General features: G+C 38.8%; 1 protein-coding gene across 2 annotated transcripts; it reads left to right on the forward strand.

The window, feature by feature from the left end:
* Positions 1-393: 393 nt before the first annotated feature.
* On the forward strand, positions 394-16,558 carry phka1b (phosphorylase kinase, alpha 1b (muscle)). Of its 2 annotated transcripts, XM_057359973.1 has the most exons (32): positions 394-522; positions 862-1,020; positions 1,984-2,031; positions 2,144-2,312; positions 2,463-2,545; positions 2,858-2,938; positions 3,047-3,145; positions 3,263-3,409; positions 3,564-3,617; positions 3,699-3,821; positions 3,907-4,002; positions 4,114-4,221; positions 4,897-4,975; positions 5,394-5,528; positions 5,614-5,723; positions 5,802-5,946; positions 6,026-6,104; positions 6,185-6,255; positions 8,636-8,797; positions 8,887-8,963; positions 9,043-9,188; positions 9,944-10,097; positions 10,622-10,701; positions 10,770-10,848; positions 10,945-11,074; positions 11,730-11,831; positions 11,924-12,039; positions 12,115-12,159; positions 12,254-12,415; positions 12,507-12,560; positions 12,647-12,847; positions 14,793-16,558. In XM_057359973.1, the coding sequence occupies exons 3-32, from the start codon at positions 2,020-2,022 to the stop codon at positions 14,964-14,966; spliced, it is 3,273 nt and encodes a 1,090-aa protein (XP_057215956.1). In that variant the 5' UTR covers positions 394-522; positions 862-1,020; positions 1,984-2,019; the 3' UTR covers positions 14,967-16,558. The 2 variants fall into 2 exon arrangements, with proteins under 2 accessions (XP_057215956.1, XP_057215957.1); XM_057359974.1 differs by lacking the exons at positions 394-522; positions 862-1,020; positions 1,984-2,031; positions 2,144-2,312; positions 2,463-2,545 and having other exon boundaries at positions 2,861-2,938; positions 3,051-3,145.
* Positions 16,559-16,630: the final 72 nt, after the last annotated feature.

Genomic DNA, 16,630 nt, shown 5'->3' on the forward strand with positions numbered 1-16,630 from the left:
GACAAAACTGTGTTGACTTAACTTGTTTGGACAAGTAGCAAAATTCCTCTTTTCAGTAAAGGTAGAGCAAACAGAAAGATTAAACATGTTCTTTATCTAAATATTGGGTGTAAAGATTTGTAATTAATGACACAATAACACATTATTACAATTAGGATTTTTTAAATTGTAATATAAACATTGCACCTGCAACTGTGGCTGCTGTTTTCTCTTCAACTGGTTAAAATTCAAGCATCTCCATGTTGAGATTCAGAAAGCTATAGCTCTTGTCTAAGCTAGGGTGCGCCTTACGACTAGAATGACCATTTGATATGTAACAGACACCACTGAACGACCTGTCCCTAAGAGTTTGACATTTGTAGTAAATGATATTTGGCCACTAGCAGCTAAGACAAGACTGTTGGTAAGACTGTCAGACTGAACTGCAGTAAGAGCACAATCATAATGAGAAGTCGTAGCAATTCCGGAGTAAAGCTTGATAACTATGCCAGAATGTTACAACAGACAATCCTCTGCCATCAGGTAAGCAAAAATCTCTCACAATCCCTGATAAGAATGCAGCCCGAGATGTGTTTAAGTCTTTGTTTACAAACACGCTCAGTGTTGGCTGTGCTTACACATGCTGGGTTTTGGTTTCTGTGTATGAGTTTTTTAAAGGGATTTCTTTGGGTAATTGTGCAGTTGTACATAAATATTTTCTGGAACAAATGTTTAAAGCAGGATTATGCTGATGTGAAACCATACAATAAAACTATGTCATATACTGTATAATACTCCTTTAGTTTTTATATAAATATAGTTTATATAAGTATACTAAACCTTTAAAAAGATGACATGGGGTTTCTTATATAACATTTGCAGGATCCGGTGACAGGGTTACTTCCAGGTGATGAGAAGTTACCTCATGCCTGGGTCAGAGACAATGTCTACTGCATCCTGTCTGTGTGGGCTTTAAGTCTGGCCTATAGGAAGAACGCAGACAGAGATGAAGATAAAGCCAAAGCCTATGAACTGGAGCAGGTTGGTCCATGCACCTAATCAAGGTTTTGAGAAACAAGTACCTTGTCATACAGACTAGTTTCCAGGTTCATAAGGAATGAGTATATGTATACATTTGGCCCTCGTGACACTTAGGTAATGAGAAGATGCTAAACACCAGAGGAACTATAATGATATGGTTTTAATGTGAGGAAAGTTCATTAAATGTCACTAAATCTATTCTTGGCTGTGTGCAGCAGATGGTGCTCTGCATATCTCTTTCTGAAGAGTCCTAACATGAAATTAGCATCTAAATCATTTAAGTCTGAGTTTAACAGGTTGTCTAGAACATTTAAGCATTGGTTATTTAATGAATCGGTCACATTGTGGAATTCACACTGACTGTAATTGAAGGCTGAATATCGTATAGATTTAAACAACTCTTGTCCTGAATCACTTCCCGTTTCACTTTATTTATTTATAGTTTCACATTTATTAAGTCTTAAAGATGTTCATTTAAAATGTATTTTAAATGTGTTGTTCTAACTTCTGTGTAGCGTTAAAAAAAACTGCTCCTGTTATTCGGCCTTATTTATCTGGGTCTATTGAAATAAAATGCATAGCACACTGTTTACATAGAATATAGATGTGCTGTTTATTTTCAACAGTCAGAGAGAGTGTGGAAATTGTTCCTCAAAATCAAATTTTGGGGTGTGAAAAATGTCCACTTCTATTACTTGTAAAGGGGTTTGGTTTGGTAGACGTACTTTTCAGGCATTTGTTAAGTCAAGGCCTGACCGTGTTCCAGACATCTAATTTTTTCTGCTCATTAGTTTTTGTGTTTCCGACACCATAAAATGCCAGAGGGCAAATAATTTGGCTCATGTTTCTTTCATGGTAATAGCAGATGGGGAGGAGAAGGTCACAGTCCAGGCTGACTGCTTATGCTCTCTCTCGCGCTCTCTCTTTGCATTCTTGTTTCACTTCTTTCACTTCTCATCTTAGAGTGTGGTGAAACTCATGTGAGGTTTACTGCAATGTATGACGAGACAGGTGTGTACATAAACATGCACAAACCAATACATTTTTATTGTGAAATATTTTTAATACATTAAAACCACATTTATTTACATAAAAACACAATTATTTAAATCTTACATCTTAGCTTGACAAGGTGGAAAAATTCAAGTACAGCAAAAGTGCTTCAGACTGCCTTCATGCCAAGTATCACACAGGGACCGGTGCAACTGTAGTGGGTGATCAGGAATGGGGTCATCTACAGGTGGATGCCACCTCTATCTTTCTGCTCTTCTTAGCCCAAATGACAGCATCAGGTCTGCAAAACCCTCACAGACTTTCATATTTCACTGTTGTAAATGTAGTGTCATTTTTAATGTATTTTTTCGTTATTCATAATATACATTACGGTAAACCATGTCTTGTGTGGAACTGCTGGCTTGATTTTCATGTTTTTGTTTTTTCAGGTCTTCACATTGTATATACGCGTGATGAGGTTGACATTGTTCAGAATCTGATTTTTTATATCGAATCTGCCTACAAAGTGGCGGTAAGCTCCATTTATTATTGTTCTGTCACAGAAGGAATTGTGACTGCCTGTGAAAACCCAGCTAAAGTTATTTTTTGTGATTTACTGTTTTCTACATAAAATAGCCTACCTAATGTAAAGAACATTCTGTGGAAATATAATCTTAATATCTTTAATATTGACTGAGTAAAACCATGTCAAAAACTGAAATCATGATGAAATTAATGGTTGTGATCAAACTTTAATGCTTGTTATCTCAGAATTAGTTCAAGAGACTTTATCCTGTGGACAGGTTCACAATTTCCCATGTTTTTTTCCGGTGATGATTCACAGGATTTTGGAATGTGGGAACGAGGAGACAAAACGAATCAGGGCATCCCTGAGATCAACGTCAGTTCAATCGGCATGGCAAAGGTCAAATATTCAGGCATTTAGTGACATGTTCAACATATCTGTGAAATTAGTGTTAAATGTCCCAAAGTGTCAAATTATGATCCAATGACTCCTAGTATATTTATTCAGGCAGCTTTGGAAGCTTTGGATGGACTGAATCTTTTCGGTGCCAAAGGGGGTCCAGAGTCTGTTGTGCACGCTTTAGCCGATGACATTCATCACTGCCAAGTAATATCCTCTTTTATAATGTCACAGATGGGAAGAGAGCGTCCATAGTTCGTATTATGAGTTTTTTTTTTTTTCAAAATATGACATGTTTTTCTCTTGTTGGGTCATTTACAACAGTCTATTCTGAGCTCCATGCTTCCAAGGGCATCCATGTCTAAAGAGGTGGACGCTGGGGTCCTGTCCATCATTTCTTACCCGGCTTTTGCCGTTGAGGACATTGACATTGTTAATATCAGCAAGGAGGAAATCATTTCAAAACTTCAGGTTAATACTAGAGTTTTCAAATTGTATGAAGCATGAAAGAAACAAATTCATAAATCTATTATGTAAAGGTTTAAAATGAATTCAAGATGGGTTAAAGAAGCATGTCAGTTGACATTTGTCATTTGACACACATTACCCATTTACTGTCTCATAGGGCAGATATGGATGCTGTCGCTTCCTTAGGGATGGACACAAAACTCCTCGAGAGGTAAAAAAAATGAAAAAAATAATTTTGTGACAAAATATCAAAAAGTTTCTGTGTGTGGAGTCTCAATTATTATTTTCCAAGGACCCCAATCGATTATACTACGAATCATCCGAGCTAAAGCTCTTTGAGAACATAGAGTGTGAATGGCCACTGTTCTGGACGTACCTCATACTGGATGGCATCTTTATCAACAGCCCTGAACAGGTACAGAAAAATCACTATAATACACTATTATAATACTCAAGTACATTTCAGAAAAGAAAGTAAAAAGTTGTGCTTTCTTATTTAGGTTGAAGAATACAGGGATGCTTTAGATGGCATTCTCATCAAAGGAAAGGATGGATTACGTCTGGTCCCTGAGCTTTATAGCGTTCCTCCAGATAAGGTACTTATATTTAACTATTTAAAGCACTGGATTTTGTACTATTTCAAAATAACTAAAGAGTCATGGGTCAGGGAGTTTGGTTTTCCAATTGAAAATGGACTTTTGCCCTAGGTTGATGAAGAGTATGTTAACGCACACACGGTTGAGAGAGTGCCAATAGGCAAGTGTCCTCTTAAATGGGGCCAGTCTCTGTACATATTGGGCAACCTGCTGGCAGAGGTACAGTAAATTCCTTTTTCTGCTCCATGGTAATGCTGTATTTCTCAATCTGTTCCTGGAGCCCCCATACTGCACATTTAGATATGAATTTCTATACAGTATTAAATGTATTTACTGAAATATACTTTACATAATATGTACCTAAAGTCGGCACTACAGTGAAATTTCAATGGTGTTTCCTTCCAAATTGTGACATATATCTGAGTGGAACAGCTTCTGGAATGTGAAAAAGTAGGACGGGGCCTGATTTGTTGTCAATATTGTCAATACAGTCCAATATACTTACACTGAGACATATGTCATACAGAGAAAAGATGTTGTTAGGGGAAAGTTTTTAATTTGTATTAAAGATTATGAGGGCACATGAATTAAAAAAATATGACCTGGATAAATCTTTATATCGCAGTATATTCCATACAAAATAAGATTAAAATAGTTTTAATTTCATGGTGACTTTAAATGTCACTCATAACATAATTATAAATTAATAAATATAAATTTGTCATACTCAGAACCTCTGTAATAAGTGCTAAATAACTGTTTGGCTATTTGGGGACCCCCAGGAACATTTAAAAGATCAATTTTGTCTAACTTTATTTAAAAGAATTATTACTATTTGCTGAAAGGGGAATTTACCCGGCATCCTGTAGATGTTGATGGTTTTTGGTTTTATAGGGTCTTCTAGCACCTGGAGAAGTTGATCCTCTCAACAGACGTCTCTCTACTGTTCCCAAGCCTGATGTTGTTGTTCAAAGTGTGTCAAAGTCCTCACAGTTTGACAGTTGAACAAGTTAGATGCGTGTCATACAATATTACAAAAGAAATACGTCTAGGGCTGTCATTTAATGTGTTGAATCTGCACAAATTATTGAAATAAAACAATATTAAAAATGCCTTAAGGCAGATTAACAACTAAATTGCAAATTGTATTTGTTGGCTGTTAGCCATTGCTCGGTAGACTCATGTCAAGTAATATATAAATAAAGCAAGTAATATATTGACTTTGTGTGACAATTTCATATTTTAAATCTGTGATTTTTTTCCTAGTAAATGTTAATACATGTGATCAATTCCAATTCATTTGATTAATCAGCATATCACATAATTCATTAGTTTACCGTACATTTGGTTTTACGCATTACTTTCACACTGGTCATTCTTGCTGTTTTCAGTGTCTATTCTGGCAGAAAATGAGGAGATTAAACAGCTTTTGCAGAGCCATGGCATAGATTCAGAAACCCTGGAAGACGTTCATCCAATCAGAGTTCAGCCCTCTAGAGTTCTCAGTCACATCTATGCCAGACTGGGTGAGTTCAACGTTTACAGTGACAAAACTGGCACAAAACGTGCCAGACAGAGGCTGAGAGGTTTTACTCTGTAGTCTTTTTTCAGGGCGTAACCAAAGACTGGGTCTGACGGGGAGGCCCTACCGCCGGATCGGCGTGCTGGGAACATCCAAATTCTATATTATTCGCAACACCATCTTCACCTTCACACCTCAGGTTTGTCAGTTAAAACGTGTTAATTGAAATCTGTTGGTGATGACAGTTTAAATATATATTATACACTTGAACATTCAGTTTGTAGATCATCATGAATTTTATCTGGCTCTGGACAATCACATGATTGTGGAGATGCTCCGTATCGACCTCTTCTACCTCTGTTCACGCTGGAGGATGACAGGCCAACCCACAGTGACCTTCCCGATTTCACACGACATGCTTAGTGAGTCAACACGATGTAGATTTGCAGACGGTAGATTTTCTCCCGGCTTGGAGATTTATTTACTTTTGTTTCTTTGCAGCCAATGATCACAAAGACATCGAGCCTGCTGTTCTGGCCACCCTGAAAAAACTCCAAGAGGGTTACTTTGCTGGAGCCAGGTAACATAGTAGTGGTTTACACATTCTGTATGTGTCCCATACCTGAACGTACCCAAAATAAATGAGTTTTACATTTAAAGGGTTAAGACTGGGAAACTTTCTGCTTTTCTTGACACCTCCTGTTGTGCACATCTTACATTTATGGACTGTGGTGAGTAAAATATGCCACCCAGAAGCAACCAGCATGTTTTGTCAAATGCATTACCTGAAGAGACTAATGCATATAGAATTAAAAAAATAGTTGAGACAAAAATGAGAATTCTGTCATCATTTATTCAAAGTTAGCAAATTTCCCTTTTCGGTATGACTTTACAAAATGAGTTTGGTGCAAAATGAGGATTAGCAATGATGACATCATTTTCTTTTTTGGGTGTACTGTCCCTTTAAATCATTTATCCAGAGAGTACTGCAGAGATAATGTATTTTTGTAGGTCACTTAGCGCCACACTGGTTCCCTCGACTGAAAGCCTATGGATTTTTCCCATAGACTTTTGTAAGATCGCAAAAATAAGATCTGTAAATAACGAAAGTTTATGATACCTACACGTTTTGTCTATCAATATAATTGTAATAACCTCAATAAAAGGGAAGGAAGGAGGCGGGAACCGGCGAACATTCAATCATTTTTAATCAAAATAAATAAACAATAAATCAGCAGTAAAAAGGCCGGCAGCCACCTCACGGTCGACTGCCGGCCACACAAACAAACAAAACGTATGTCCGGGCCCGGTCCTCTCTCGCCGTTTCCTCCTGTCGCTCGCCCTTTTATGCTTCCGATCTCCTCCGTGGGAGATACGAGGTGTGACGCCCAGCTGATCCTCGTTATCGCTCGCGCCACCGGCCTCTCTTGCTCCTCCCACGGCTCTAGTCCCACCTCCCTCGTCACAATAATCTTTACCAACAATATTTGTTATTTTTTAAGCTTAAATACAATCCCCAGAAGTAAAAAGATAACATAATGCTATAAACAGACTATACTCCCAGTCGATATCAATATCACCGCCACCAAGACTTTTTCAAACTTTATTAAAAACGTTCCCTGATAATTAATTACTCTGTGAATGAAATTCCATCGACGTGTTTAGAGGTTTGTGTCTATGTTGGTTATTTGTGAGATTTTTATGCATGATGATGTTTAATGTCCCCGCCAAAGGATGTAGTCTAGTTTTAGTTTTGAAACACGATAAGGCTTTAAAAATCACAAATGGGTTATTACTGGCGTGTTTTATGTCATAGAATAAAACGTGAAAATATTTAGAGGTTTGTTACCCACAGACCCATTTTAGTCATTTACCCCAAAACCCATTCAAAAAACACATAGGCTGCATCCGAAATCGCCTACTTCCATACTATATAGTAGTCGAAAATTAGTATGAGTCATGAATAGTATGGCCGAAACCTCAGTATGCAAAAAACAGTAGGCGAGAAATATTCGGATGGTCTACTACTTCCACCGAGATTCGTGAGTGTGGATCGGATGGACACTTCTCTATCCCATGATGCCACGAGAGCTGAGCAACGGTCAAATTTCAAAAGTAAATCAAATAAATATAATGGAAAACTTTAAGGCGGACGTCCGTTTTTAATGTAAGTGCCAATAAATTAATTTCTCGTGACTAAATTATGCTCATGTGTAGGTTGTTGGTAATACGTCATAGGTCAAAGAGCATATAGGTCACATGACCATAAAACATGGCGGACGCAGTATGTCCAAAATGTATTCATACTACTCCCACTCATACCATATATAACGTACTGTTTTGACGGCCGATTGTTAGGTACTTATTCAAATTCAGTATGTAGTGTCAGTATGCGATTTCGGACGCAGCCCATAGATTTTGGAGCAATGGAACCGGAAGTCCTAAAATGCTAACTCGCTTAAGGGTTTTGCATACAAAAATATGTCATCTCTGCAGTAATCAATAGAAGTTGTATTCGCTTACATTTTGTAGTGTTGTTGTGTCCCATACCTCACATTGTCTTAATATACTCAAAACACTATAAAACAATTTCAGGCCACAACTCAACATTTTTAAATGATCACTTGTGGCAACAGATTGTTCCTTAAATTTACAAAACTAACTAAACTGAGGGAAAATTTTTGAGGGAAATTTTTGATGCAACCAGTCACTACAAAATGTAGATGTTTTTACAATGAACACTGACAACGAGATTGAAACAAAAAACTTAATTTAATTTTCCCATTTATAAATTGGGAATTACTGACAAACATTTTTGTTTGAATGTCTAAGTTAGCGGTCCGAGCATGTTAAAGGGCTGGTGCTTTCTGTATTCCTGTTTTTTGCATAACATTTAAATACAAATGTGGTTCATGTGGTTGTCAGGCACTATATCTCCCTGCATGCGTGTATATAGAGGCTTGAGAGGTAATTTTGTGACAGAGCAGCTCTGAGACTTTCATGTATTGACACGTGTGCCGCAAGCTAGTGGTGAAACACTTAATTACTTTTTAAGAGTGACAGAAGACATGCTCAGCCGTTCCAGGCTTTTATTTGACTGTGTGTGTGCAGAGGTGGATGATCTGGCCGTGTATCTGGACCAGCTTCTGGCTGTTCCTCAGCACAGCTTCATTAGTGACACTAAAGGAGGTCTGAACCGCTTCAGGGCCGCAGCCAGAAAGACTTGTGAGATGGTGTCACTGGTCCACAAAACCAGAGATCTCAACATACACAGTGAGTTTAAAATTTAGCCGAATTCTGAGCCTAGTATTTTTTTGTGAGCGCTTACAAATGCTTCATGATTGGTTTTGATGTCTCCACAGATGTGCACATGTATCTTCCTACAAAACTCTTCAGGTCTCCAGCACCAAACCTTTACTTGGTGGAAAACAAAGGCCACGTAACTATGCTTATAGTGTTTGATAACAAGAAGCTGCCTTTCACAATGAACTGTAATGACTGATGTTTTCACTGATAAGGTTCCTGAGACACAGGCCACACATCCTACGAATCTTCCCAGAGACATGAATGGAGGGATTGACTATCCAGCCCTTGTGCAAATGCTGAAACAAAGCCAAAACTTACAGGATCAAGCTGACATTCTTTATATATTGTTCAAAGACAAGTGAGACCCACATTGTATTGTATTTAAAGGTCCCGTTTTTTCCCTGTTTTCGAAGCTTTGTTTGTGTTTTTTGGGTATTTAACAATGGATGTTCATGTTTCTAGTTTCAAAAAAACCTTTATATTTCACATATTTCAAGTCTATCGTCCACCGCTGTCTCTCTTCTCACAAAACGACTGGATTTCTTCCGGTTCCGAAACGCTCTGATTGGTAAAGCTAACAAGGTCTGTCATGATTGGTTCCCCGCTTAGTGTGTGTGTGTGTGTGTGTGTGTGTGTGTGTGTGTGTGTGTGCGTGTGAAGACGTCCCACCCATACCATATCAGCGAGTTCCGCTCCTCAAGCTGTTGTGATTGGTCGGTCCCCCTCTCAGTGCACGTGAATTCATAAGCTTTGGCTTTTAGCAATAAACAGTAACAATGGCGTCAACTTCACATTCCTTTGGGCGGAGGTTTTTCTGAAACTCGGAATAGTGACATCATGTACCCGGGAAGTAGAGGGCTGTAGTCAATTCCAGACGTTCTCTGTAGTCCTTGAAAAGCGAATTCTGTTAAAGACAATATCTCGCTTTGCATTTAACTTTGCGCTTTATCCTTTTGCAGGTATTATTTACGCTATAATAGCAATATTACACACTAACTAAAGTTTGAAAAATGCGATCGCGGGGAATGGGATCTTTAATATACTGTATGTGTGGCATGGCCAACACTTCAAATAAGGAGGTGATATCTTTAAATATATTTTTTTAATTATAAGGGGAATGGACTGGGACACCAAGCTACATGGGAAGGGTTCGACGGTACGATGCCTCCTGAGCAACTTGTATGAAAAGGCAGGAACCCTGAAACACTGGGGTCTTATACGAATGATCTGTGGGATGCTTCGCAAGAAAGTCGAAGAGCTGGATGCTGTGAGTTACTGCTTATTTTTTGTCTGAAACTGAATTTCTGTCAAATTTGTACCTCAGAGAGTGTGGAAATTCAACCCAAATCCATCCTGTTGTAAAAGGGAACACGGGGAATTCAGTGTCCATGCATTTTTAAAGCATGAAATAGAAGTTTTGATAGAAAATGATTTCAAAGGGACAGTTCACCCAAAAGTAAATATTCACCCTCATGTCATTCCACACCTGTATATGAATCTGTCTTCTGTGGAACACAAAAGAAGATATTTTGAGAAATGTCTCAAAGTGGTTTTGTGTGCATATGATGGAAGTCAACGGGGGCCAATGTAGTTTGGTCAGCAACGTTATATCAAAATATCTTCTTTTGTGTTCTGCAGAAGAGAGAAAGTCAAACAGGTTTTTTACACTTTTCCTATTAAAGGACACCACATATACGTAAAATAAACCATCTTGCTAAATAATCAAAACATCTTTTTATATGTGACTATAAATAAAGCAGGCAGTATTATAGAGTATTTTTATATTAACAGGCTTGTTCAGATTTGCTCATTCATCAGAAACATCTAACAGTTGGACTTCCTCCTGATCCAAGAGAGAAAACTATATCAGCGTAAGTTTACATACACACACATGTGCTCACGTTCACCTGTTCATGCTACAGTCACTGTCTCCATACAGCCCCATGCCTCCAGATAAACTGGCATGGCTTATTGATGAAGCCAGTGAGAACAACCTCACCGTTGCTATTCTCTCTCAGGTTAGAGATGCACTGGCAGCTTTTTTTTTGTACATGTCTCAATCCTGTAAATTTACTTCTGCAGTTTCCATTAACGCTTGTTATTGTGCTCGACAGGAGATAATGGTGTTTCTAGCCATGAGCATTCGTATCCAGCCCAAACTCTTCAGCGAGATGTTCCGCCTCAGGATTGGCCTCATTCTTCAGGTCATGGTCACCGAGCTCGCCCAGTCCCTTAACTGTACAGGTATCTCCGTTCCTCGGTTCCCCTGAACTCCTTAAAGGGATAGGTCAACCAATAATAAAAATTCTGTCATTATTTATTCACCCTCATGTCATTCCAAACTTGTATGTGACTCTTCTGTGATACACAAAAGATATTTTGAGAAATGTCTCGTGTCCATACAATGGAAGTTAATGGGGGCCATTCTTAAAAATATCTTCTTTTGTGTTCAGCAGAAGAACGGAAGTCATACAGGTTTGGAATGTCATGAGGGTGAGTAAATGATGGAAGAATTTCTATCCATTTAAAGGAACAGTTAACCCAAAATGATATTTCATCATCACTTTTTTGTGTACTAAATGTGTAAAATAAGACCTTTTAAAGATTAATTGATCTGTTTTACATTTATAAAAACAAAAAACATACACAGACATATTTAGGTAATATTTTGATGTATTTATTCATATAAACCAACAATCAAAATTTAATTAAAAAATGTTTATTCATTTTTATATTGTTCTTAAATAAGTGCATGAATGTGTATGTTTTTATAAATGCATATGCACACTACACAGACATATATTAAGTAAACTCAAACTTTTATTTTGGATGCGATTAATCGTGATCAAGTGTTTGACAGTCCTACAAGCAATACAGGATCATATCATTTTTTATGTAGGCGAGGAGGCTACAGAGAGTTTGATAAACATGAGCCCGTCTGAGCTGAAGAACTTTCTACTTCACATTCTGAGCGGCAAAGAGTTTGCCGTTCAAAAAAGTGGTAAATATATTCATCCACAGGCTCATAACTCATAACAGACTTTTCAATGTTTACTTGTGTTTTTGCGACCACGAATTGTGTTTCTGTCTCAGTGCGCTCAACAGGCAATGTGATCAGCTCTGCTATCAGCGTCTATGACAAGAGCAAATCTTCATCCACCAAAACTGAACTGAGAGTCACGAGTAAACAGGGGGGTTATATCAAACTGGTGAGAAATCCTTCTTCAGTTTAGAATTGTTATGTTTCTGCTTAAAGTGCAATAACGCTTTCCTGTGTGCTTTAGCCTGTATCAGTCCATTCCCTGGATATTGAAAATATTGAATCAGGGGTAAGTGGACCAGAAGCAGGCTTTTTTAGTAAGTTTATTAATATGAGCGGTTGTTAGTCATTTGGGGGTTCATACTCATCTGGTTGTGCTCCAGAGGTACAGACTTCCATGCATTGAGTCATTTCAGGGCTCATTAGGAGCTACTGTAGTGCGTGACAGCAGACACGGGCAGTGGCTTCGTCGCAGACGTCTAGATGGAGCTCTCAACAAAGTCCCTGTTGGTTTCTATCAGAACGTCTGGAAGGTTTTGCAGAAGGTGGGTAGGACTTATTATAATGAATTCAGAAGCTGGATGTCACAAACTTGTGCTTCTAATGTGATGTGTTTCTTTTACTTTTCATCATCAGTGTCATGGGCTGTCTATTGAAGGCTGTGTACTTCCCTCCTCAACCACAAGAGAGGTAAACCCCTGTTAATGGATTGACGTATGCCTGAGTGTTTTTTCAGTAGAATTAATGTAGTATAAATAAAATCTCACCAATGGCAGATGACTCCAGGTGAAATAAAGTTTGCTGTGCAAGTGGAAACGGTGCTGAACCTCGTTCCCCAGCCGGAATACCGCCAGTTGTTGGTGGAGGCCATACTTGTATTGACCATGTTGGCTGAGATGGACATCCAAAGTGTGGGTGGTGTCATTCAGGTGGAGAGGATTGTACAAATGGCCAGTGACATGTTCTACAATGATCAGGTCAGCTTCACATGCAATGCTTGTGTGCCTTTTTCATTTGCCAATATTCCACGTATGCAGCATATCTATAGCTGGAATATGAAGATCTAAGATATTTTGCGAGCAGTTCATTTTAAAACAAAATTTGATGATAATTCGGGGGGAAGTTTTAAGTTCTAGCCTATCAGAGTAAAATATTTTTTCCTGTCATGTTGCAGATGTTTAAATGCTTTAAATCCAGTCATTAAATGAACAGTTTGTCTAAAATTAAACTGTATGACATATGTTTTCAGTTTCATATTTCAATAAAAGTGAGTCATGTAACATGTAATAAAATTCATAATAAAAGTGGAAAAAATACAGTATCTCACAGAAGTGAGTACACCCCTCACATTTTTGTTACTATTTTATTATATCTTTTCATGTGACAACACTGAAGAAATGACACTTTGCTACAATGTAAAGTAGTGAGTGTACAGCTTGTATAACAGTGTACATTTGCTGTCCCCTCAAAATAACTCAACACACAGCCATTAATGTCTAAACCACTGGCAACAAAAGTGAGTACACCCCTAAGTGAAAATGTCCAAATTGGGCCCAAAGTGTCAATATTTTGTGTGGCCACCATTATTTTCCAGCACTGCCTTAACCCTCTTGGGCATGGAGTTCCCCAGAGCTTCACAGGTTGCCACTGGAGTCCTCTTCCACTCCTCCATGACGTCATCATTGTGCTGGTGTATGTTAGAGACTTTGCTCTCCTCCACCTTTCGTTTGAGGATGCCCCACAGATGCTCTATAGGGTTTAGGTCTGGAGACATGCTTGGCCAGTCCATCACCTTTACCCTCAGCTTCTTTTGGGGTCGTTATCATGTTGGAATACTGCCCAGTCTCCGAAGGGAGGGCATCATGCTCTGCTTCAGTATGTCACAGCACATGTTGGCATTCATGGTTTACTCCCAAGTGCCGGCAGCACGCATGCAGCCCCAGACCATGACACTCCCACCACCATGCTTGACTGTAGGCAAGACACACTTGTCTTTGTACTCCTCACCTGGTTGCCGCCACACACGCTTGACACCATCTGAACCAAATAAGTTTATCTTGGTCTCATCAGACCACAGGGCATGGGTCCAGTAATCCATGTCCTTAGTCTGCTTGTCTTCAGCAAACTGTTTGCGGTCTTTCTTGTGCATCATCTTTAGAAGAGGCTTCCTTCTGGGACGACAGCCATGCAGACCAATTTGATGCAGTGTGCGGCATATGGTCTAAGCACTGACAGGCTGACCCCCCACCCCTTCAACCTCTGCAGCAATGCTGGCAGCACTCATACGTCTATTTCCCAAAGACAACCTCTGGATATGACGCTGAGCACGTGCACTCAACTTCTTTGGTCGACCAAGGCAAGGCCTGTTCTGAGTTGAACCTGTCCTGTTAGACTGCTGTATGGTCTTGGCCACCGTGCTGCAGCTCAGTTTCAGGCTCTTGGCAATCTTCTTATAGCCTTATAGCCTAGGCCATCTTTATGTAGAGCAACAATTCTTTTTTTCGGATCCTCAGAGAGTTCTTTGCCATGAGGTACCATGTTGAACTTCCAGTGACCAGTATGAGAGAGTGAGAGCGATAACATCAAATTTAACACACCTGAGACCTTGTAACACTAAAGAATCACATGACACCGGGGAGGGAAAATGGCTAATTGGGCCCAATTTGGACATTTTCACTTCAGTGTTGTCACATGAAAAGATATAATATTTACAAAAATGTGAGGGGTGTACTCATTTCTGTGAGATACTGTATGCACTACATGACTACATACAGTATATGGTATTACTTTAGTGCTTTTCTTTAGTTCTGTCATTTTAGACGCTGACATACTTTAGATTCATTTTATGAAAAAATGTGTCTTTTTATAAAAATGTGAGGGATAAATATTCCTTAAGCAACTGTGTTTTCTCTGTTTCTTCAGAAAGCAGCAGGAGCTGAAAAGGTTCTGCTGGAGAGAGATCATTCCACTGGTATCTGCAGGTTACTCTATGACAGCGCCCCTAGTGGTCGTTTTGGAAGCATGACCTATCTTTCTAAAGCAGTGGCTACATATATTGAGGACTTTCTTCCTAGTGGAGCTTGTGCTCTTCAGTGAAGCTCCGAGTTTAAAACGAATTAGAAGACTTTAATCTACTAGTTAATGAGAGAAGGTAATTATTGTTTTTATAGATTTTTTTAGAAGTGTTAAGGTTTTGAAAGAGCCTAGTTAAAGGCCAAGTGTGTCATTTTTTGCTCCACTAGCATTATTAAGCCAAACTGCAAAAATAATTTACAAACAGGTGTGTACAGTGCCCTTTAACACCCAGTCTACACATGACGCAACTTGACAAAAGACAACAGAACACATTGGAACCCATCATATTATTTGTCCACAATGGATGCGACGCGATGTGATACGACAAATGCATAAAGAACAAGGCACTTGTCGTGTCGCACCACATCGCATAGCGTCCAGCATAGACACACTCTGACAGTGCATCTATTAACCATAGAGTGCTGCAGTTATGATGTAGTTTTTCTAGGACAAAACACAGAATTTTTTTCGCACTTCTGGTCGCCTCATTATAGGTTTTTGGTTTAACTGCTTAAAATAAAGTCTTTGTTTTAAACAAACTCAAGATATTTTTTTACATTTCGTTGTATGCCATAAAAAACAGTAGTACCTCACTCATAATTTGTTACTCAATTTAAAGGCGGTCGCTAGCAGGTTGTTACATGGGACTACATACTATGCTTGAGACATTAAATGTAATCATGCATACAATGTTTGAAAATTTTTACCCAAGCTGTCACTGGGATATTACCCTTTAAAAGTCCTAATATGTACCATTTAGGTAAAGATATGTACTGTATATATTTAGTACCAACATCTGATGTACTAATATACACAAAGGTGTAATTTCTTAAAGGACCAGTCAGTAAAATCTAGTGGAGAGGCTGCGAATTGCAACCAACGGCTCACTTCACCCCTCCCCCCTACCTTTCGGAGCACTACGGAGGCTGACACACCATGGCGACTTGCATGCCATGTCGAGTTCATTTATAGACTAATGTTAACTTTTTATTTCTGGTGATTATTATCATTTCATAATTCATAGTAGTCACAAAGGGATAGTCTGTCATTTACCTGTATAAATTACTTTTTTCTGATGAACACAAATAAAGACCATTTCCATACAGAACTATACTGCTGTATTTTACTTTAATCCAAACAGCCATACCTTACCATACCTGAATGAGGCATTACAAGTCATGTAGAAACAAATTTAACTTTTAAGGTGAAATCCAAAATGTTGGGGGACGAGACACATGTACGAAAAGTAACCTATACACATTTCTTCAAAACTCAAGAATTCGGGACGTCGGCCGCTGGGGCACAATCAACATTGACAGTGGTCAATTCGAAACACTATTCAGGCAATGTGCATACAAAACCGTGGCTTGGTTCAGACATTATAAACATTGATTCAAGTGTGCACAATTACAACAATCACTTTCCAAAGGGGGAGGGAGGGGAGGGGCTTGACATCATGACAACGTTTCATTCCACTGCAATTCACTGTACACTATCATTCCGTTTGCATCAGCCAGTGACATCATCAAAGAGGGCTGCCTAAAAACACTAAATTTTGACACTTAAAAATGAAAGGGAATATGTAAAATGACATAGGACGTGTGATTCTGGACAGAGGGGTATGTTACAAACACGTGGGGGTAAGGGGGGAAATGCCACATGAACGAATCTTCAGTCTCTTTGAA

The sequence above is a fragment of the Triplophysa rosa genome, linkage group LG19 (genome assembly GCF_024868665.1).
Source record: "Triplophysa rosa linkage group LG19, Trosa_1v2, whole genome shotgun sequence".
NCBI classification, from domain to species: domain Eukaryota; kingdom Metazoa; phylum Chordata; class Actinopteri; order Cypriniformes; family Nemacheilidae; genus Triplophysa; species Triplophysa rosa.